General features: G+C 36.2%; 1 protein-coding gene across 1 annotated transcript in view; it reads left to right on the plus strand.

Moving 5' to 3' along the window:
* Nucleotides 1-22,884, plus strand: part of LOC119542910 (ovostatin-like) — a 54,496-nt gene that overhangs the window by 16,862 nt on the left and 14,750 nt on the right. The window contains exons 11-18 of the mRNA XM_037847500.1: nt 5,471-5,585; nt 7,215-7,443; nt 9,878-10,004; nt 10,369-10,487; nt 10,953-11,004; nt 12,212-12,295; nt 14,275-14,451; nt 14,644-14,725. Coding sequence (XP_037703428.1) covers nt 5,471-5,585; nt 7,215-7,443; nt 9,878-10,004; nt 10,369-10,487; nt 10,953-11,004; nt 12,212-12,295; nt 14,275-14,451; nt 14,644-14,725 — 985 coding nt within the window. The remainder of the gene's footprint in view (nt 1-5,470; nt 5,586-7,214; nt 7,444-9,877; nt 10,005-10,368; nt 10,488-10,952; nt 11,005-12,211; nt 12,296-14,274; nt 14,452-14,643; nt 14,726-22,884) is intronic.

Consider the following 22,884-nt stretch of genomic DNA (forward strand, 5'->3'; position numbering starts at 1 on the left):
TACCTCTTATAAATTGATCTGGGAAAAGGGAAGAGGTTTTTTGTTTGCTTATTTTATTAATTCAATGCCCCCATGATATTGAATATTGGGAACATAGTGAGAATATAAAGTCTATTAGAGAATATATTGGGAATATGGCAGGTAAATCTTTATACTCAGGGAGTTCACATTGAAGTAGGATGCAGAAAATATATAAAAATATAAAAAATATACATAATTTCAGATGGTAATAAGTACTCTAATAGTTGATATTTAGTAAGTGGTTACTATGTGTCAAGCAATATTCCAAGCATTTTATATATATTAATCCACATATTGTTCACAGCCCACAGATTAGAAACTATTATTTCCAATTTACTGATGGTGAAAATTATGCACAAAGAGATTACATAACTTGCCCAATGCGAGAGAGAATTATTGGAAGAAACAGGATTGTAATTGAGGCACTCTGGCCCCAAAGTACAGGTTTTTCACCATTATATTGTACTATATCTCAAAGAATTACCATGAAGAAAATAAACAAGATAATGAAAAAAGAGTGGATCATGAGTATGCTATTTTATATAGAATAATCATAGAAAACCCCTGTGAAGAGGTGACTTTTGGTTAGAAATTTAGATGACATCAAGGAGTATACAAAGAAATTTCTGAAAAAAATTGAAAAATAGAAAATAATTATAAAGACATGATGCAATGAAGGGAAAACAGATAAGTAAAAACTGTATGAAGAGATATTTAATGTCACTAGTAACATCAGAAAAAAATTAAAGGAACATCAAAAAACCAGTTAACACATATACCAATGGCAAAATGTTTTAGTTTTCTAAATACTAAGCTACTAAAACAAATACCATCCAGTGGGGTGGTTTATCAATAGGAATTTATTGACTCATGGTTTCAGAAGCTAGAAGGTCTGCTTCTTCCTGGGGTTGGTTTCTTCTGGCTGGTTGGCTGGCAATCTTGGGGATTTCGTGGCTTTTCCACTACATGGCACTGTACATGGCTATATTTTCTCCTTTCTCCACTGGCTTCTTTTGACTCCTGGCTTCTGGCTGCTCCCAATGGCTTCTCTCTCCATCTGACTTTCACTCTGCCTGTAAAGGACTGCAACAATCTATATTAAATCCCACCCTGATTCAGTTGGGCCACACCTTAACTGAAGTAACATCTTGAAGAGATCTTATTTGCACTGGGCCCACACCCACTAGAATGTAGACTAAGACCAAGAACACGTCCAAGCTGGGGTGCACAATTCAGTCTAATACACACACACACACACACACACACACACACATACACACACAAGAAAGGAAAGAATGAAATAACACTAATTATATAAATGAGATAAATGGAATCACTCCACATACTGCTAGTGGGACTATATAATGGTACAATCACTCTGTGGGAGACGATAGTCCTTAAATTGTATATGCATATACCCTCTAACACAGCAATTAAATTCTGGGGCATAAACAAAAAAACATTTTTACTCAAGTCCACAAGAGGATGCGTATGTTATGGGGTATCCAGTACATTGTTATTTCTGCTAGCATGAAATGGAGACAAGCTAGACAGCTGTTACCAAAAGAATAGATTAAGTAATACATGGTAAATACAACCTATGGAATATTTTGCAGCACTAAGAAACAACATGAGTAAGATTTAAGTACATTTTTAAGTCGAAAAAGTAAGAAACAGTGAGATCTAAATTACAATGTCATTTATATGAATTTAAAATAAATGAACACACCAAACAAAATTATTACATATCTGTGAAGGACATATCCAGGATTTATACAAAATACATTAGTGTGTTAGACAATATGGTGTTTTAGGAAAAAGGGCAGAGACATTATTTTCATATCTATGTTACATGGAGATTAATACATATTATTTTATATTTGTTTATTAACAGACAAGTTTTTGTAATGCATTTAACAAAAACAACAAAAACCAATTATTAGAACATACATAAAATTCCTACTAATTAGTAAGAAAAGTTCTAACAATGCTATGGAGCAATGTACAAAGTAAATGAATAAATGGTGCACAGGAGAGAAAATACATATGGCTAGTAAACATAATAAAATATGTTCAAGCTTATTAGAAGTTCAGGAAATATAAATCAAATGTGGTACAATTTCAACCTCATAAATTTGGCAAAAAAGTTTTCTTTTTATTTCTGATAATGTGGAATAATAGATACTCTCATGCCATTTGTTGGTGAAGATACAAATTAGTCTTCAATAAGTTTTTTTTTAATTAAATTCAGTTTTATTGAAATATATTCACATACCATATAATCATCCATGGTATACAATCAACTGTTCACAGTACCATCATATAGTCATGCATTCATCACCCCAATCTCTTTTTGAACATTTCCCTTACATCAAAAAGAATCAGAATACGAATAAAAAATAAAAATAAAAAAGAATACCCAAATCATCCCCCCATCCCACACTATTTTTCATTCAGTTTTTGTCCCCGTTTTTCTACTCACCCATCCATACACTAGATAAAGGGAGTGCGATCCACAGGGTTTTCACAATCACAGTCACCCCTTGTAATCTACATTGTTATACAATCATCTTCAAGAGTCAAGACTACTAGGTTGGAGTTTGACAGTTTCAGGTATTTACCTCTAGCTATTCCAATACATTAAAACCTAAGAGGTGTTATCTGTATAGTGCATAAGAATGTCCACCAGAGTGACCTCTCAACTCCATTTGAAATCTCTCAGCCACTGAAACTATTTCGTTTCATTTCACATCCCCCTTTTGGTCAGGAAGATATTCTCAAACCCATGATGCCGGGTCCAGATTCATCCCTGGGAGTCATACCCTGTGTTGCCAAGGAGATTTACACCCCTGGGAGTCAGGTCCCACATAGTGGGGAGGGCAGTGAGTTCACCTGCTGAGGTGGCTTAGTTAGAGAGAGAGAGAGAGAGAGAGGGGGGGGGCCACATCTGAGCAACAAAGAGGTACTCCGGGGGAGACTCTTAGGCACAATTATATGCAAGTTTTAACCTCTCCCTTGCAGTAATGAGCTTCATAAGGGAAAGTCCCATGATAGAGGGCTCAGCACATCAAATTGCCAGTCCTCAATGTCTGTGACAACATCAGCATCAGTCCAGGTGAGGAAGTCCAACTCTTCTGCATTTTCCCCTAGTTCCTCAGGGGAACCCTGCAAATGTATTTTTATTCTCTGCCCAAATAACTTCAGGATGTGTCACTGCTTCACTCTAACCTATACAAATCTACCATATCTCACTTCCCATTCAAAGTGCCATCTAATTGTGGTATTTGTACAAACTAACTGTAGAGTTATACTGTTTAGAAAATATAGATCCTGCACCAAATAAACGTCTCTTCCCTTGGTCTCACATTGAAGTTGAAGTTTTAAAACACAGTCAGTTTCAACCTTTACCCTTTGGCCCAGTTTGCTCTAGTCTTAACCAGATCTGCTACATTCATATCTCTAATTGAAGTCTAGACTCTTTTTCAGCTGCTTTTTTTAACAGCTGCTGTATGTGCTAATACTGACATACATATCTGCCGAGCTCCAGCTCTGAGTCAGGTGTCACACAGATACCCAATGTTCCACAGACCAATCAGGTTATACACTAAGGGATCAGCATCTCAAAGTTTGGAGATAGCCATTACAATTCAGGAATAGATTTTACTGCTTTAAGAGTTTACAATCTAGGGACCATTACAATAATCATTCCCCTCTTAGGCTGCATTCTAAGATTCAATTCTGAGTTTACACATTGAAGTTAGTCCATACTGGTGTTTGCCTTTATTTCTGATTTACTTCACTCAAAATGCTGTGTACAGGATGCATTCACCTCCTTGCGTGTCTCACAGCTTCACTCCTTCTCATAGCGCTCAATATTCCATTATATGCATACACCACAGTTCACCATCCTGCTCCTAAGTGTACCCTTAGGCCACCTCCACCCATTGCAAATCATGAATACTGCCTCCATGAACACCAGTGTGCAAATGTCCATTCGTGTCTCTTCTCTCAGATCTTCCAATTACATACCCCATAATGAGGTTGCAGGACCTTATGGCCCCCACATACTTAGCTTTTTGTGGAAACACCACACTGACCTCCAGAAAGGCTAAACCATTCTGCCTGCTCATCAACAGTAGATAGGTACATCCCTATCTTCATGTTTTCTCCAACACTTTTACTCCTATTTATATTTTTTCCCATAATTTTATAGAGTTATATTCACATACCATACATTTATCCACAGTGTACAGTCAGTTGTTCATGGTATCATCATAAAGTTGTACATTTATCACCACAATCAGTGCTTGAACATATTGATTACTACAAAAAAAAGTTTTTTGCATGTTTTTTTAAGCAAATAATACAAAAGATGATAAAAAGAAAAATAATGTCATACAAAACAAAAAGGACAGAAAACAACACAACTACCAAGAATCTCGTATCCCTCTCTTATATCCCCCATCATACACACTTAGCTTTGGTATATTGCCTTTGTTTTATTTAATGGAAGCATATTACAATGTTACTGTTGACCATAGACTCCAGTTTGCTTTGATTATGTTTTTTCCCAAATATGCTCTCTTTTTCAACACTCTTCATGGTTGACATTCATTTGTTCCCCAATAAGCTTTTTGATGGTATTTATTGTAAAGAAAAAATGTGTATACCCAATGATCCAGAAAGTGTGCTTGTTAGTGTAGACTACAGAAAAATAGTCATACACGAGAATATCAGTAAACAAGGATATTGATAAAAACAGAAAATAACCCTGAAAATTTGCCCATCAGGAGAGGTATAAGTAGTACCATAAAATAAATTAAAATAATGAAGTAGATATATCCATGGAAACATTAGTATAGCTCAAAAATACAATGTTGAGAAAAAAATCAAGGTGCTGAATAATAAATATACTACCATTTTAAAATTAAAAGAGCATAGAAAACACTGACATATTTTCTATGGATACATCTTAGAGTACACACCAGTGGAGAGGTGAAAATCAAGGTTGGCGGTAGAGGTCAAAGGGGGCTTTGGCTTTATTTTTTGTGTTATTATTATTTTAGAATATGATGCATTCCCATATTACTGATGTAATGTGTTTATAAGTACAATATGTCAAAAAAGTCAATGATAGATGATCACAGGGATGAATAGTTAATATTGTCTACCCTTTACTAAGCATAAAATATCCATAAATTATTCACTGAATCTAAGGCATATAAAGAGGTAGGCTCTTAAAGCTTCGAAAAAGATTATTGTGAGACTAAGTGAGTTAAAATATGTAAAAAGCATTTTGAATAGTGACTGAAACATAGTAATAATTCAGTAAATAACTGCGATTGTTAAGCCTTGTGTGCAAAACGTAAGTTCATTTGCAGAGAAGTGAAATTTGAATTTTTCCATAGAAATAGTTTATTTTTTAATAATGTGTTTTGTCTTCTTCTAGAATTTAATGCAAAGTTGACTGCAGGTGATGAGACTTCATTCTCTGATAAATCTTACAGCGAGACTCTGAGGAAATCATTTCCTGAAACTTGGGTCTGGAATCTTATCACAACTGAGTGAGTTTTTCTCTTGTTTTTCTTAATTATTCTTTTCTTTTTACCTGAACAAGTGAGGAACAATATTCATAAGTATTTCTCAGCCTTATCAGAATAAATATGTACAAAAGCAAAAAAATTAATAAAGTGTGTCAAAAATTCTTCAGAGCCTCTGATAGTTACTACTAAGTCCTCTCTTTTCATTCTTTCACTTTATCATCTTTTCATTTTTCCTTATATCTTTTTCTTATTCTGATTTTGTTGGAAGAAAAGTTATATGAGGGACCATGAAACTGAAAGAAATTTTGTTTTCTGTTGTATGACATGGTGAACATAATAGTTACAAAATACATATGGCTGTAAGAGAGAAAGGAGAGAGAGGAAAGAAAATGTAAAGGAGGTAAGAAGAGATAATGAATGGAAGAAATAATGAAAAGGAGGAGGAAAGGAAAGGAGAGAGGTTGGGAAAAATGAGTTTCTAAGTAGGAACCATAATACATTCAAATATATGACTAAAGTGAACATTTTGAACTTAAAGACTTATTACAGAGCTTATATTTCTAAAGTTGTCAATTAAGTTGGATAAATGTGGCAAAAATAGCGTATAAGTAAATTAATCATTAATGTATGTATCCTAAGTAAATTAAATAAGTCATTAATTCATTTACTCCAACATTTCTAAATACTTTGCTGTTAAAGATCACATATCATGTCTATCAATAATGAAAAAGAGAAATACACAGAAAAAAGTATCTCTCCCAGTATTGTACAAGTGAGAAATCAATGCCTGTGTCAAGTATCTCAATAATTTATAATTTGGTGAGGATTATAAGAAAAGATAGATCATCAATAAAATTCAAAGGAAAAGATGGCTCAGAATTAAGAGACAGAGTAGAGTCTAATGTAAGTGTAAATGAATAGAAGCCAGTACGCTGAACACTGGGCTTGCTTTTGAGCTTCCTTATAGATAAGGCATAAAAAGAGCTAAACAGAGGAAGAACGGGATATATAAAAAAAATTTCCTGTTGTAGTTGTATTAAGGTCCTCTAGGGAAACAGAATCAACAAGAGATATCTTTAAATATAAGATTTTATAAAAGTGTCTCACACAATGTAGGTATGCACAAGTCCAAATTCTGTAGGGCAGGCAGCAAACTGGAAACTCCAATGAAGATGTTCGATGAACTCCTCAGGAACGAACTGGCAACTTCGATGAACTCCTCAGGAAATTCTTCGCTGGTTAGCTGAAGAAGAAGTGAAGGTCCTTTATCTGTCTTGCTTAAAAGTCTTCAACTGTTGGATTAAATACAGCTGACTGCCTTCTCTCGTTATGGAAGACACACCCTTCATTGATGTAATCAGTCACAGCTGCAGCCAACTAACCAATGATTTAATAAACCAGCCTTCTGGTTTATTAACCAGCCACAAATGTCCTTGCAGTAATGGTTAGGCCAGTGCTTGCTTGACCAGACACCTGGACACCATCACCTGGCCAAGTTGACACATGAACCTAACCAACACAGTAGTTTACCTGAATATTGAACAAAGAAAGGGATATAAGGCTCTGATTAAATGGAATGATCTAATTATTTCTTATAGGGTAGCAGATCTCTTCAACTCTTCTGTGTTGTCTCTATATCTTCTCCCTTAGCTCCACAGGGGTAGCCAAACTTCCTCTTACTGTTCCTGATACCATTACACAGTGGAAGGCCAATGGATTCTGTATGAATGATAAAGATGGATTTGGCGTCTCCGCAACCACCTCCCTGACTGCTTTTCAGCCCTTCTTTGTGGATCTCACTCTCCCCTATTCAGTTGTTCGAGGAGAAGAATTCACTGTGAAAGTCAATGTCTTCAATTATCTGAACAGATGTATTCAGGTACTTCCTTGAGTAAATAGCAATTTCTTCTGTAAATTATCTTCAAGTTTGAAGTTTACGGTGATAATTGAACTTTGGAGGTGCTTTGTTTTTCCTAAGTTTTACAGTTTCTTTTGAAGATGTCATATCAGTCAAGATTCACCAGAGAAAAAAATACCAAAAGGATATAGATTAGATAGTTAAGTAGGTAGGTAGAGGAGAGATAGATAGATAGATATTTATTTTTAGTAATTTGCTTACATGATTGTAGTGGCTAGTACATCCACAGTTTGTAGGCAGCCCAGCAATCTGGAAGCTCAGTCAGAAGTTGATGTTGCAGTCTTCAGTCCAAAATTCGTAGGCTGGCATCCTGGAAACCCAGGAAGAATTTTATGCCACAGAAGTGAAGCAGAAATTCTTTCTCTAGGAAACCTCATTTTTTTAAAATGAGGTTTTATTGAGATCTATTCACATACCATACAGTCATACACAGTATACAATCAACTGTTCATAGTACCATCATATAGTTGTACCTTGATCCCCCCTATCAATTTTTGAACATTTTCCTTACTCCAAATAGAATAAAAACAAGAGTAAGAATAAAAGTAAAAAAGAACATCCAAAGCATTTCATTCCGCACCCCATCCCACCCTATTTTTCATTTAGTTTTTGTCCCCATTTTTCCACTCATCTGCCCACACACTGGATAAAGGGAGTGTGAGCTGCAAGGTTTTCACAATCACACTGTCACATCACATAAGCTACACTGTTATGCAGCCGTCTTCAAGAATCAAGGCTACTGGGTTGCATTTCCACAGGAAAACCTCATGTTTTGCTCTTAAGGTCTTCAACTGATTGAGCAATGCCCACCAACATTATGAAGGGTAATCTCCTTTACTTAAAATCAACTAATTGTAGATGTTAACCACATTCCACAAGCTACTCTCACAGCAGCACTTAGATTAGTGTTTAATCAAAACAACTGGGTGCTACAGTCTAGCCAAGGTGACACAATGAAACTAATCATCACAGGTCTTGATTAGCTTTACCAGCCATTCAGTGTGGAGTTTAGAAAAATAAATTAGTATAACTGGGTGACTGGCTGGACATACTCTGAGGTATAAATTGTCTTGTCTCGTTGCATGTGTGGTGTGGGGAGGAATGATTGGATGAACAGATGTCTAGAACTTTCAATTCTTCAAGATAGCCAAGAATTTTATGTATAAGAGCCCTCCAAAGTAGAGGGATTTATTAAATAATTAAGCTGGATGTTATTAAATTAAAATTTAAATCTCTTTACATTTCACCTTTAAATTACCTGAGGATATGTAGAATTTACAAATGACAGCTTAGTGGTTTCATGGGCTCTTGACGGTTGGGCAATTACTGTGGAAAAGCAGCAATTTCATAGAAGAAAGAGCAAAGGCATTTAATCCTGACTTCACATCTTGGTTTTTGCACTTCCTGGCACAGTTGCTTTGAAAAAAATATTTAACCTCTCTAAACCTCAGTTTACCGCTGTGTAAAATAGTGTCAATAACACATATCTGACTGAGTTCTTATGAGAATTGAAAAAGATAATATAAATGAAAAACCTTACATAACATATTGCAAGTCATAAGCATTTGGATTATTTCCTTTCTCTTTAGCCTTTACCCAAATAACAAACTTTAGTAATGGCTGTTATAATAATATGGCCTTTCTAAACTTCTATTTCAATATGAATTTCAATATGGCAGGATGCTCAAACCCAACCCTTTATTGGCATCCAATTATTTGATCAACCTCAGTAAACAGTAAGTAGTTAACAGAATTATATAACCAAAATACCAAGTAAGATACTTGACCAACATATTCTTGATTTAAGTGGAAGTGTTTACTGAAAAAAAAAAAAAATCAGCTGTGTAAAACATATGTAGCTTATTCGGAGACAGAATTCATAGTAGCTATTTTCTAGGGAAAAAAAATCATTTCTCACATTAAAGGAAGCTTTGTTCATTTGCTTTCTTGCTTGTTAATAAAGATTTTATCTGTAAGCCTGAGATGGAATGCACTGTTCTAGATATTTTATATACATACATAACATCTGTGAGAATAGATAACAATGGCCTTAATTTATAGATAAGTGAGAGGAAACGAGGCTTACAGTATGAGAACTTGATCAATCCAGATTGAACAAAACACCTACTTATTTTGTGGTAGTTTTCTAAAGTAATATATTGTTCTATAAGAGCTAAGTATTGCTTTTTCAAAACAATAAGGCATAAATCAGATTATAATAATTGTGTAGCAGGACTTTGAAGGTTTCCCCATGGCTAGGAAGCTGTTTTTCCCATAGCAGAAAATACAAAGGGTGAGGAATTTCCTTTATAACCTCTTGGACACGCCTTGCTGTATTATGTATATGTATGAAAGGACTGAATCCTTTCTCCCTCTTCTTATCTGGCTCTCACAGATTAGTACTGTACTGAAAGCATCTAGTGCGTACCAAGCCAGACTTCTCTCAACTGAAGATGAAAATGTTTGTATATGTGGCAATGAGAAAAAATCCTCTGTTTGGCTGGTTACCCCTCATACACTGGGTGAGATTGTCATTTACTACATATTTTCACATTCCTTTGTAAATCTTCCTCAGCATTTACATTAGGCTATTTCTCTTCTATAGTTAATTCATACATTGCTTGGGGCCATGTGTCCATCTTCTCTTCCTACTCTATAGTCTTTTAACAACTCAAGACCACTTTGACTGCAGACAAGGGTCAGGGGTTGGAATCGAGTGTTAACTTCAAGAGCTCATATTTTCCATGCCAAATTCTTCTCTTTCTTCTGTAAAATTTCACTTTTATATATAATTTAATTTAGAGCCCAGAATGACCTCTGCCTCCTTGAATCTTATTCGTTGGAAGCAACCCACAGTAACTCTGACATTTGTATTTCCTGCCATAGGTACGGTCAACCTCACTGTCACTGCTGAAACCCTGCAGAAGAGCATCTGTGGGAATGGCTCATCCACGGCCTTGGATATTGGCTGGAGGGATACACTGATCAAACCATTGCTGGTAGAGGTATGGCCTCAAAATAAAACTATGGGCCTTGAAAATCTGTCTGTATTTCATAGCAGACAGAAATAGGAGTGAGCCACTTATCCAAAGAGACAGGACAATATTTCAATCAAATATTTGGGAAGGAAGACAAGGAATAGATATTTAGTCGCTCTCTGCAGAGGACCTTTACAGCCGAAGGTATAATATTCTTGAAAGGGAGTGATAGAATGTTGTAGCCTGAAGGATTTTTAAGAAAATCCTTGCCTTTAATTTTAGAAAGATCAAGTTATTCTGTTACCACATGCAAAATCAAATGGTCCATTTCTGTATTGTCTTGGGCTTAAGAGTTCATGTACTCATTATCTGGGATAGTATTTTATGGCTGATTTGTTCTTTTCAAACATTATTATTAATTTATGAATATTCTAATTTACTTCATATATGAAATTGATCACAACTTCTCTCTTTTCTTCTTCCAATGATTAGCCTGAAGGTATTGAAAGAGAAATGACACAGGGCTCCCTTATTTGCACAAATAGTAAGTAGACACTTTTACATGGGCTTGCTAATATGGCACTAGTGAATGAAAGACTTTTGGAATTAACTCTTTTATTATTGATCTTCTTAGGAAAATGGCTACTGGGAAAGTTTAAACTACTTTCATGTAATAAAATTTAAATATTCCATAAGCAAAAGCAAACTAAAAACTCTAAGTTCCTCTTATTCTCTCCTCTCCAATTTGAAAGTACAAGTACACAGGCTTTCATTCAACTCTTAATCTCTACCCTTTGGTTCCTCTTCATCCAAGCTTTGATTTCTTCATTCAGAAATAATTACTATGATTATAAAAGTTCTATCTCTAACCAAAGTAGAGTTGTCTCTCTCTACCTAGCATATTTCAATTCAGTAGGGCTTTCTCTTGTCACTCCACCTGGGTGCCAAATTCTTGCAAGTCTTTCTTCTGATTACCAACATTCAGAGTCCACTCCCTATCCAGGGCTTTGACCCATAGCCATTGCCTAAAAATCTTTCTATTCCTACAACTGCAACAATTAGATTGCCCTATATATAGTACCAAGCCACAACTGGATTTTTCCATTATCTAAAGTATTTTGTAATTACTGCCATCTCTAGTTTTGTTTTTTGTTTTTTTTGTTTTTTTTTTTTTTCATTCTAAAATTCCAGAGCCCTATAGTTGGAGAAGCCAAAGATCTCATTTCATTTTCCAATGTATTATCACCTTAAGGAGTACATTCAGATAGTGGGGTACTTCAACACCAGTGTGGAAATTATACTGACCTTGAATTTAAAAAACCAGGGTCCAGAGTCTGTGCTTCATTATGGTTAGTTATGTGATCTTCCAAATCTCTTATTTTCTTTTGGCTTGAGCATTTTTTTCTGTGCCAGGGAGGGCAATATATCTGGCCTATCCATCCATTAAGTTATTTTGTGAAAATTCCAATAAATAATATGCATGCATGCAGGCAGTACATTTTAATGTAATCTCTAAAGTTAAGGTTTTGTCATGTGTTAAACAGCAAAAATTTTAAAGTAAATCTTATTAATTTTAATTGTAGGAATCCCTTTAGCCTTTTTTTTCTGATTATTTTACAGGTGGGAGTGGTTAATAAGGAGATATTAACGGTTTTACTAATCAAGAGGATCAATTACAATCACAGTTAGAACCCTGGTCTTTAAAATAAATGAGAGTTCTGAATTAATAAATTCACTTTACTATTTCCTAGGATCCACAGTGTCTCAGCCAGTAGTGCTAACTCTACCTGACAATCTTGTGAAAGATTCATCTAGAGCTTATTGGTCTGTCCTTGGTAAGTCTGCAATACAGTGCAATACTGGGGAGTTATACAAAGGCTCAGAGAAAAAAGAAAAATTATACCTATATCTGCTAGGGTCGTACTTGTGGGTTTTGTCATCTGTTTGGTGCTCCATTTCTATCATTAGAATTTGAAGATTGAGGTGTAGTGAACTAAACACAAAGCCATACTAAGAAAATAAATGCCAGCGCCACAAAGGCACACACCTTGTGGCTCTTTTTCCCTAAATACCATTTTAACTCTGGCTCATAAAAATCAAGTCCCAGCATTAGCCCTCCTGGCTGGTATCTCATTTCAGACCTCCTCTGTAAAGAAAAATTCTGCTATTTTCTCATAAACCAGTGATTTTTAGAGCATGGCATCCTGAACCGGTTAACTGCCAAATTTCACTCTTTCATGCACAGGAATTGTAACACCCAGGTAGGCGCATACACTAAACAAAGGTCCTGGTTCCTGTGGGTCAATGACCAGAGCAAGACAAAGCTTTTTGCTCTTCACTTGCAGGCCGTATAAACCTAGAACCTCAGTAACCCACTAAAAACTGAAAAGGCTAAAAGTTAATCAACAGCAACTACAGAACACTTTCTAACACAGAAAGGAACATAGAATATAGATGCTAAAATTAAAGTCAATATATACCTATCATTGTTCCCTGTTGCGAACGAGAAAACTGCTTTCTTGGTCCACTCAAGATTTCAAAGACAGTTTCCTTCTTTTTTTAAATCCTGGACTGTTTATCCCCTATCCTTTACTTACCACCTACATATAACCCATAGTAAATGTTTACAATAGAGATTCAAAGAATACAGTGGAAGAGATTCTGTACTCTGGGTGGGATCATAGTCAAACCCTAAATTGTTGCAGCAGGAAAAGTGAGACAAATGCTCCTCAGGAATAAAACGGAAGACATTTCATATCATTTCATATCAAAAACAATTCCCAGGTTCAAAACCAAAAACAAAAAAAACACCTGAGCTTTTAATTTTAAGCAAATCAGTCCCATCCATGTATCACCAAAATGATGCCCTATAAATACAAGTCTTAGACACTACACAATTTCATGACAGTCATTGGAAGCTGTTCTTATTTTTTGCAATCTTATTTCCAAATGCTTCAATTTCCATCCAGACTACAGAGGTATTTACAGTGGTTAAGCCTCGTGGATAAGAGAACTAGGTCTACAAGCAGACTTAGCTTTGAATCCCGGATTCACCCCTTGCTGTATCGATCTGGGCAAATTGCCCTCTGCCTCCTTTCCTGCCCTTTAAATAAGGATAATAATATTATTTATTGCATATGGTTGTTATAAAAATTAAATGAATTAAGATGCTTAGAACACTTCCAGATACATAGTAAGTGCTATACGGGTATTAAACATTGGCAGAAAGTGAGTACAGAAGTGGTTAAGTCAGGCACTCTGAAGCCATATTGTCTGTGCTCAATTCCTGACTCTTTACCTTTATTGGCCGATGTTGGGAAAATTATTTAACCTCTCTGTGCCTCAGTTTCCTCATCCCATAAGGTTGAAATAATCATATACCAATGTACATTATTGTTGTAAGGGTTGAGTAAATTAATGTAAATTAAGTACTCAGAACAGTATCTGGTACATGGTAAACATTTCAGAAATGTTTATTTTATTTTTTGTCCTAATTCTGTCCTTTCACATTGATGACTGACCTTGAGTTCTCTAGCTTTATCCTGGCATTCATCCAGGAATTTTGATTCCTACAAACTTGTTACCTCTTCTACTGTTGGCTGCTTTGGGTAACACACCTCCACCTTAGTCCTGGAAACAAATTAATTCTATGATGTGGGTCCAACAAGTAGGAAAGGGAGGAAGATTCAGCTAATGTAGAAAAACAAGTAAAATTATTTTGAATATTTGTAACAGAGATCTTGAACACAAAGTAATATTACTTATCCTATCAATTTTGAAAAAGTACTTCATATTGCCTTGATTGAATTTTCAGGAGACATTCTCGGTTCTGCCATGCAAAACTTACAGAATCTTCTCCAAATGCCTTTTGGTTGTGGAGAGCAGAATATGGCCCTCTTCACTCCCAATATTTACATCTTGGACTATCTGACTCAGACTCAACAACTGACAGAAGAAATAAAATCCAAGGGTATTGGATACCTGACCACAGGTAAAGCATTTAAAAGTCTTCTTTTATCTCAGTTAAATCCCTGAATTCCACCTGGCTTGTTTATGAAGTATGTGAGTTTATTTGTGTATATGTATATTTCTACCTATAATTAGCATAAATATTCAATTTATACAATTTTCTTGACAGATTATTACTTTAAATTTAAAAATAATATCACCTTTCCTGTTCTAGGATATCAGAGGCAACTATCCTATAAACACTACGATGGATCTTATAGTACCTTCAGACGTGAAGATCAACAAGGAAACACATGGTTTGAATTGCTTTATAATTTATATCAAGAGTTATTAGAGATTTCAAAACATTTCACCCTTTTTCAAGTAGAATTTTGAGAATTTTATGGAAACTATGGACATTCTCCCCCAAACTATTTATATACAAGTCTCCACACTCATATACAGAAATTGGATTTAATAGGATTCTTGCACTTTTAGATAAAAGACCCATGGTGTATGGCTTAGACTTTCTTTCCATTCTTTACTTATGAAAGAAATGCATGCTCAGTAAACAATCATTAGGGGGAAAAAAGGCAACTCAAATGGGCAGGATGAGTGATGTGAAATCACAATTATTATCAAGGAAATTATTGCAATTGAAACATTAATATTATCCCAATTCAACTTCAAAGATAACTTCAACATCACTTATACTCATTGGTGGCACTGCTCAGCATCATGCTGTGCAGATATGAATTCTCTTGATGAGATGTTAAAAGCCCATATTTGAACAAAATGGTACTTCCTATAAATAGTGAAATAAGTACTAAAACAATTTAAATTAAGCATAGATTGTTATCACTGAAAGCCTAAAAGATTAGGTAATTAGTGAGAAGCAAGTGAAGTTTTAAAAATTATTCCTTATATTCTTTTTTTTTTTTTACTATCAATAACCAAAAATTTTTTATTTATTTTTCAATAATGTGAAAAAAAATCAAAACATTTTACATTTGATCATCTTCCAAGTTTTGAACAAACAAGAACTTTTGCAGCACTTAAAAAAAAGCTTTCCAATTGCATTAAAAAAAAAAATGCTTTCTAATACTATGGGATTTCTTCCACCCAATACAACTCTTTGGTATAAAATACTTATGTCTTCCACATATATATATATATATATATATACATATATATATATATTTTTTTTTTTTTTGCGGTTTTTTTTTATCTTCATTTTATTGAGATATATTCACATACCATGCAGTCATACAAAACAAATCGTACTTTCGATTGTTTACAGTACCATTACATAGTTGTACATTCATCACCTAAATCAATCCCTGACACCTTCATTAGCACACACACAAAAATAACAAGAATAATAATTAGAGTGAAAAAGAGCAGTTGAAGTAAAAAAGAACACTGGGTACCTTTGTCTGTTTGTTTCCTTCCCCTATTTTTCTACTCATCCATCCATAAACTAGACAAAGTGGAGTGTGGTCCTTATGGCTTTCCCAATCCCATTGTCACCCCTCATAAGCTACATTTTTATACAACTGTCTTCGAGATTCATGGGTTCTGGGTTGTAGTTTGATAGTTTCAGGTATCCACCACCAGCTACCCCAATTCTTTAGAACCTAAAAAGGGTTGTCTAAATTGTGCGTAAGAGTGCCCACCAGAGTGACCTCTCGGCTCCTTTTGGAATCTCTCTGCCACTGAAGCTTATTTCATTTCCTTTCACATCCCCCTTCTGGTCAAGAAGATGTTCTCCGTCCCATGATGCCGGGTCTACATTCCTCCCCAGGAGTCATATTCCACGTTGCCAGGGAGATTCACTCCCCTGGGTGTCTGATCCCACGTAGGGGGGAGGGCAGTGATTTCACCTTTCAAGTTGGCTTAGCCAGAGAGAGAGGGCCACATCTGAGCAACAAAGAGGCATTCGGGAGGAGGCTCTTAGGCACAACCATAGGGAGGCCTAGCCTCTCCTTTGCAGCAACCGTCTTCCCAAGGGTAAAACCTGGGGTAGAGGGCTCAACCCAACAAACCACCAGTCCCCTATGTCTGTGGTCATGTTAGCAACCATGGAGGTGGGGTAGGCGAATACCCCTGCATTCTCCACAGGCTCCTCAAGGGGGCACTACATCTTTTTTTTTTCTTGTTTTCCTTTTTTTTTTTTAAATTTCCCTTCTTTTTTAAATCAACTGTATGAAAAAAAAGTTAAAAAGAAAACAAACATATAATAAAAGAACATTTCAAAGAGACCATAACAAGGGAGTAAGAAAAAGACAACTAACCTAAGATAACTGCTTAACTTCCAACATGTTCCTACTTTACCCCAAGAAAGTTACATAATATAGCGACATTTCTGTGAACTTGTTCCTACTATATCCATCAGAAATTAACAGACCATAGTCATTCCTGGGCATCCCCAGAACGTTAAATACCTTATCTGTTCTTCTTGGATTATTGTTCCCCCTTCCTTAATTGCTCTCTATTGCTAGTTCCCCTACGGTCTACATTATAAACCATTTGTTTTACATTTTTCAAAGTTCACATTAGTGGTAGCATATAATATTTCTCTTTTTGTGCCTGGCTTATTTCGCTCAGCATTATATCTTCAAGGTTCATCCATGTTGTCATATGTTTCACGAGATCGTTCCTTCTTACTGCCGCGTAGTATTCCATCGTGTGTATATACCACATTTTATTTATCCACTCATCTGTTGAAGGACATTTGGGTTGTTTCCATCTCTTGGCAATTGTGAATAATGCTGCTATGAACATTGGCGTGCAGATATCTGTTTGTGTCACTGCTTTCCGATCTTCCGGGTATATACCGAGAAGTGCAATCGCTGGATCAAATGGTAACTCTGTATCTAGTTTTCTAAGGAACTGCCAGACTGACTTCCAGAGTGGCTGAACCATTATACAGTCCCACCAACAATGAATAAGAGTTCCAATTTCTCCACATCCCCTCCAGCATTTGTAGTTTCCTATTTGTTTAATGGCAGCCATTCTAATTGCTGTGAGATGGTATCTCATTGTGGTCTTAATTTGCATCTCTCTAATAGCTAGTGAAGCTGAACATTTTTTCATGTGTTTCTTGGCCATTTGTATTTCCTCTTCAGAGAACTGTCTTTTCATATCTTTTGCCCATTTTATAATTGGGCTGTCTGTACTATTGTCATTGAGTTGTAGGATTTCTTTATATATGCAAGATATCAGTCTTTTGTCAGATACATGGTTTCCAAAAATTTTTTCTCATTGAGTTGGCTGCCTATTTACCTTTTTGAGAAATTCCTTTGAGGTACAGAAACTTCTAAGCTTGAGGAGTTCCCATTTATCTATTTTCTCTTTTGTTGCTTGTGCTTTGGGTGTAAAGTCTAGGAAGTGGCCACCTAATACAAGGTCTTGAAGATGTTTTCCTACATTATCTTCTAGGAGTTTTATGGTACTTTCTTTTATATTGAGATCTTTGGTCCATTTTGAGTTAATTTTTGTGTAGGGGGTGAGGTAGGGGTCCTCTTTCATTCTTTTGGATATGGATATCCAACTCTCCCAGCCCCATTTGTTGAAAAGACCATTATGACTCAGTTCAGTGACTTTGGGGGCCTTATCAAAGATCGGCCATAGATCTGAGGGTCTATCTCTGAATTCTCAATTCGATTCCATTGATCTATATGTCTATCTTTGTGCCAGTACCATGCTGTTTTGGCAACTGTGGCTTTATAATAAGCTTCAAAGTCAGGGAGTGTAAGTCCTCCCACTTCGTTTTTCTTTTTTAGAGTGTCTTTAGCAATTCGAGGCATCTTCCCTTTCCAAATAAATTTGATAACTAGCTTTTCCAAGTCTGCAAAGTAGGTTATTCGAATTTTGATTGGGATTGCATTGAATCTGTAGATGAGTTTGGGTAGAATTGACATCTTAATGACATTTAGCCTTCCTATCCATGAACATGGAATATTTTTCCATCTTTTAAGGTCCCCTTCTATTTCTTTTAGTAGAGTTATGTAGTTTTCTTTGTATAGGTCTTTTACATCTTTGGTTAAGTTTATTCCTAGGTACTTGATTTTTTTAGTTGCTATTGAAAATGGTATCTTTTTCTTGAGTGTCTCTTCAGTTTGTTCATTTCTAGCATATAGAAACATTACTGACTTATGTGCATTAACCTTGTATCCCGCTGCTTTGCTAAATTTGTTTATTAGCTCTAGTAGCTGTATCGTTGATTTCTCAGGGTTTTCTAGATATAAGATCATATCATCTGCAAACAATGACAGTTTTACTTCTTCTTTTCCAATTTGGATGCCTTTTATTTCTTTGTCTTGCCGGATTGCCCTGGCTAGCACTTCCAGCACAATGTTGAATAACAGTGGTGACAGCGGGCATCCTTGTCTTGTTCCTGATCTTAGAGGGAAGGCTTTCAGTTTCTAACCATTGAGTACTATGCTGGCTGTGGGTTTTTCATATATGCTCTTTATCATGTTGAGGAAGTTTCCTTCAATTCCTGCCTTTTGAAGTGTTTTTATCAAAAATGGATGTTGGATTTTGTCAAATGCTTTTTCAGCATCTATTGAGATGATCAATTGATTTTTCCCTTTTGACTTCTTAATTTGTTGTAATACATTGATTGATTTTCCTATGTTGAACCATCCTTGCATGCCTGGAATGAACCCCACTTGGTCATGGTGTATGATTTTTTTAATGTGTCTTTGGATTCGATTTGCAAGTATTTTGTTGAGGATTTTTGCATCTATATTCATTAGGGAGATTGGCCGGTAGTTTTCCTTTTTTGTAGCATCTTTGCCTGGTTTTGGTATTAGATTGATGTTAGCTTCATAAAATGAGTTAGGTAGTGTTCCATTTTCTTCAATGTTTTGAAAGAGTTTAAGTAAGATTGGTGTCAGTTCTTTCTGGAAAGTTTGGTAGAATTCCCCTGTGAAGCCATCTGGCCCTGGGCATTTATTTGTGGGAAGATTTTTGATGACTGATTGGATCTCTTTGCTTGTGATGGGTTGGTTGAGGTCTTCTATTTCTTCTCTGGTCAGTCTAGGTTGTTCATATGTTTCCAGGAAATTGTCCATTTCTTCTACATTATCCAGTTTGTTGCCATACAGTTGTTCATAATATCCTGTTATAATTTTTTTAATTTCTTCAGGATCTGCAGTTATGTCACCTTTTTCATTCATTATTTTGTTTATATGGGTCTTCTCCCTTTTTGATTTTGTCAGTCTAGCTAGGGGCTTGTCAATCTTGTTGATCTTCTCAAAGAACCAACTTTTGGTGATATTTATCCTCTCTATTGTTTTTTTGTTCTCTATGTCATTTATTTCTGCTTTAATCCTTGTTATTTCTTTTCTTCTACTTGGTTTAGGATTGGTTTGCTGTTCATTTTCTAGCTTCTTCAGTTGATCCATTAGTTCTTTGATTTTGGCTCTTTCTTCCTTTTTAATATATGCGTTTAGTGCTATAAATTTCCCCCTTAGCACTGCTTTTGCTGCATCCCATAGGTTTTGGTACGTTGTGTTCTCATTTTCATTCGTCTCTATATATTTAGCAATTTCTCTTGCTATTTCTTCTTTAACCCACTGATTGTTTAGGAGTGTGTTGTTTAACCTCCAGGTATTTGTGAATTTTCTAAGTCTCTGATGGTTATTGACTTCTAATTGTATTCCATTGTGGTCAGAGAATGTGCTTTGAATAATTTCAATCTTTTTAAATTTATTGAGGTTTGTTTTATGTCCCAGCATATGATCTATTCTGGAGAAAGTTCCGTGAGCACTAGAAAAGTATGTGTATCCTGGTGATTTGGGATGTAATGTCCTGTATATGTCTGTTAAATCTAATTCATTTATCAGATTGTTTAGGTTTTCAATTTCCTTATTGGTCTTCTGTCTGGTTGATCTATCTATAGGAGAGAGTGATGTGTTGAAGTCTCCCACAATTATTGTGGAAGCATCAGTTGCTTCCTTTAGTTTTGCCAATGTTTCTCTCATGTATTTTGTGGCACCTTGATTGGGTGCATAGACATTTACGATTGTTATTTCTTCTTGCTGAATTGCCCCTTTTATTAGTATGTAGTGGCCTTCTTTGTCTCTCAAAACATCCCTGCATTTGAAGTCTATTTTATCTGAGATTAATATTGCTACACCTGCTTTCTTTTGGCTGTAGCTTGCATGAAATATTTTTTTCCATCCTTTCACTTTCAGTTTCTTTGTGTCCCTGTGTCTAAGATGAGTCTCTTGTATGCAACATATTGATGGTTCATTTTTCTTGATCCATCTGTGAATCTATATCTTTTAATTGGGGAGTTTAATCCATTTACATTCAACGTTATAACCGTGAAGGCATTTCTTGAATCAGCCATCTTATCCTTTGGTTTATGTTTGTCATATTTTTCCCCTCTGTCTATTAATATCCTTTATTGTACCCATACCGAATCTCTTTAGCACTGAACCTTTCTCCAAGTCTCTCTGTCCTTTCTTTGTTTCTCTGTGTGTAGGGCTCCCTTTAGTATCTCCAGTAGGGCAGGTCTCTTGTTAGCAAATTCTCTCAGCATTTGTTTGTCTGTGAAAAATTTAAGCTCTCCCTCAAATTTGAAGGAGAGCTTTGCTGGATAAAGTATTCTTGGCTGGAAATTTTTCTCACTCAGAATTTTAAATATATCTTGCCACTGCCTTCTCACCTCCATGGTGGCTGCTGAGTAGTCACTACTTAGTCTTATGCTGTTTCCTTTGTATGTGGTGAATTGCTTTTCTCTTGCTGCTTTCAGAACTTGCTCCTTCTCTTCTGTGTTTGACAGTGTGATCAGTATATGTCTCGGAGTGGGTTTATTTGGATTTATTCTATTTGGGGTTCGCTGAGCATTTATGATTTGTGTATTTATGTTGTTTAGAAGATTTGGGAAGTTTTCCCCAACAATTTCTTTGAATACTCTTCCTAGACCTTTACCCTTTTCTTCCCCTTCTGGGACACCAATGAGTCTTATATTAGGACGTTTTATATTATCTATCATATCCCTGAGGTCCATTTCGATTTTTTCAATTTTTTTCCCCATTCTTTCTTTTATGCTTTCATTTTCCATTCTGTCATCTTCGAGGTCACTGATTCATTGTTCAACTTCCTCTAGTCTTGTACTATGAGTGTCCAGAATCTTTTTAATTTGGTCAACAGTTTCTTTAATTTCCATAAGATCATCCATTTTTTTATTTAGTCTTGCAATGTCTTCTTTATGCTCTTCTAGGGTCTTCTTGATTTCCTTTGTATCCCGTATTAGGGTCTCATTGTTCATCTTTAGTTCTTTGAGTAGCTGCTCTAGGTGCTGTGTCTCTTCTGATATTTTGATTTGGGTGCTTGGGCTTGGGTTATCCATATCATCTGGTTTTTTCATATGTTTTATAATTTTCTGTTGTTTTTGGCCTTGTGGCATTTGCTGAACTTGATAGGGTTCTTTTAGGATGTGTAGACCAATTTAAGTCCTTATCTCTGATTTATCAGATCTACAGCTTCATGGAGTACACTTTCTCTAACTAACCAGCAGGTGGCGTCCACGAGCCACCTGTTCTCCACAAGTCAGTTCTCCCCTATTTAGCCTTTTTGGTGAGTGGGGGAGTGAGTCTTGTGGGGTCCAATTGGTGTACCAAGCTTGCGTGTGTAGTTGGTGTTCCCTGCCCTGTATATGGGGCGTGTTTCTGGGCAGTCAGGGATGGGGGGTGGCTCTAACAATCAAATCTCCCTGGTGATCCTAGAGTTTTAAAGCTGCTGCAATAGTCTAATCCTTCAGTTCAGTCCTGCCACAGTTTGTCTCTGCCACTGACCCACAAGTCCTTGGTATTGACGTATGGCTCCTGAGACTTGCAAGTGGGCCCCTCTTCCAGGCTGTGCACCCTGGGTCCTCTGTTGAGGGATGACTGTGCTATGTCACAGGTGAGTGCCATCCCCCCAGGGAAGTTCTGGGCTGCTGGGCTGTGTAGGGAGGCTCCCAGTCTGCTGAAATGATGGCTGAATGGGGCTTTGTTAATTCACACTGCTCCACCTTCCCAACTCTGGGACAATCAGCTGAGGTTGCAGGGAAGGCTAATGTCCACGCCCAGTTTTGTGGTGTGTGCCTGTTATTTGAAGCACTTCCATCACACTGGGTTGTCTAGGGCAGCTCTGGTCTATGGGGCTGGCAATGGGCAGGAGTGTTTCCTGTCCACCAGGATGATGGCTGTGAGCGGACACCCCCCTTTTCTTGGGAAGTTGTGGTGTTTAGTGAATTTTCTCAGCCACTGGATTATTGCCTTTTGTCTCAGAGCTCTCTTAGTTCTGCTCTTGACTTGACCTGCCCAAATTGCAAGTCTTTGAAGCTTTCTGTATTGGGCTTCTTAGAGTAATTATTTTAGAAAAAGAAAAAAGGATTAAAAAAAAAAAAAAAAAAAAAAAAAAAGGGCCCTCCTCAGAGATCTAATGGGTTATTAAAATGCTAAGAGACAAAGCA

Source organism: Choloepus didactylus, chromosome 8 (genome assembly GCF_015220235.1).
Source record: "Choloepus didactylus isolate mChoDid1 chromosome 8, mChoDid1.pri, whole genome shotgun sequence".
Taxonomy (NCBI): domain Eukaryota; kingdom Metazoa; phylum Chordata; class Mammalia; order Pilosa; family Megalonychidae; genus Choloepus; species Choloepus didactylus.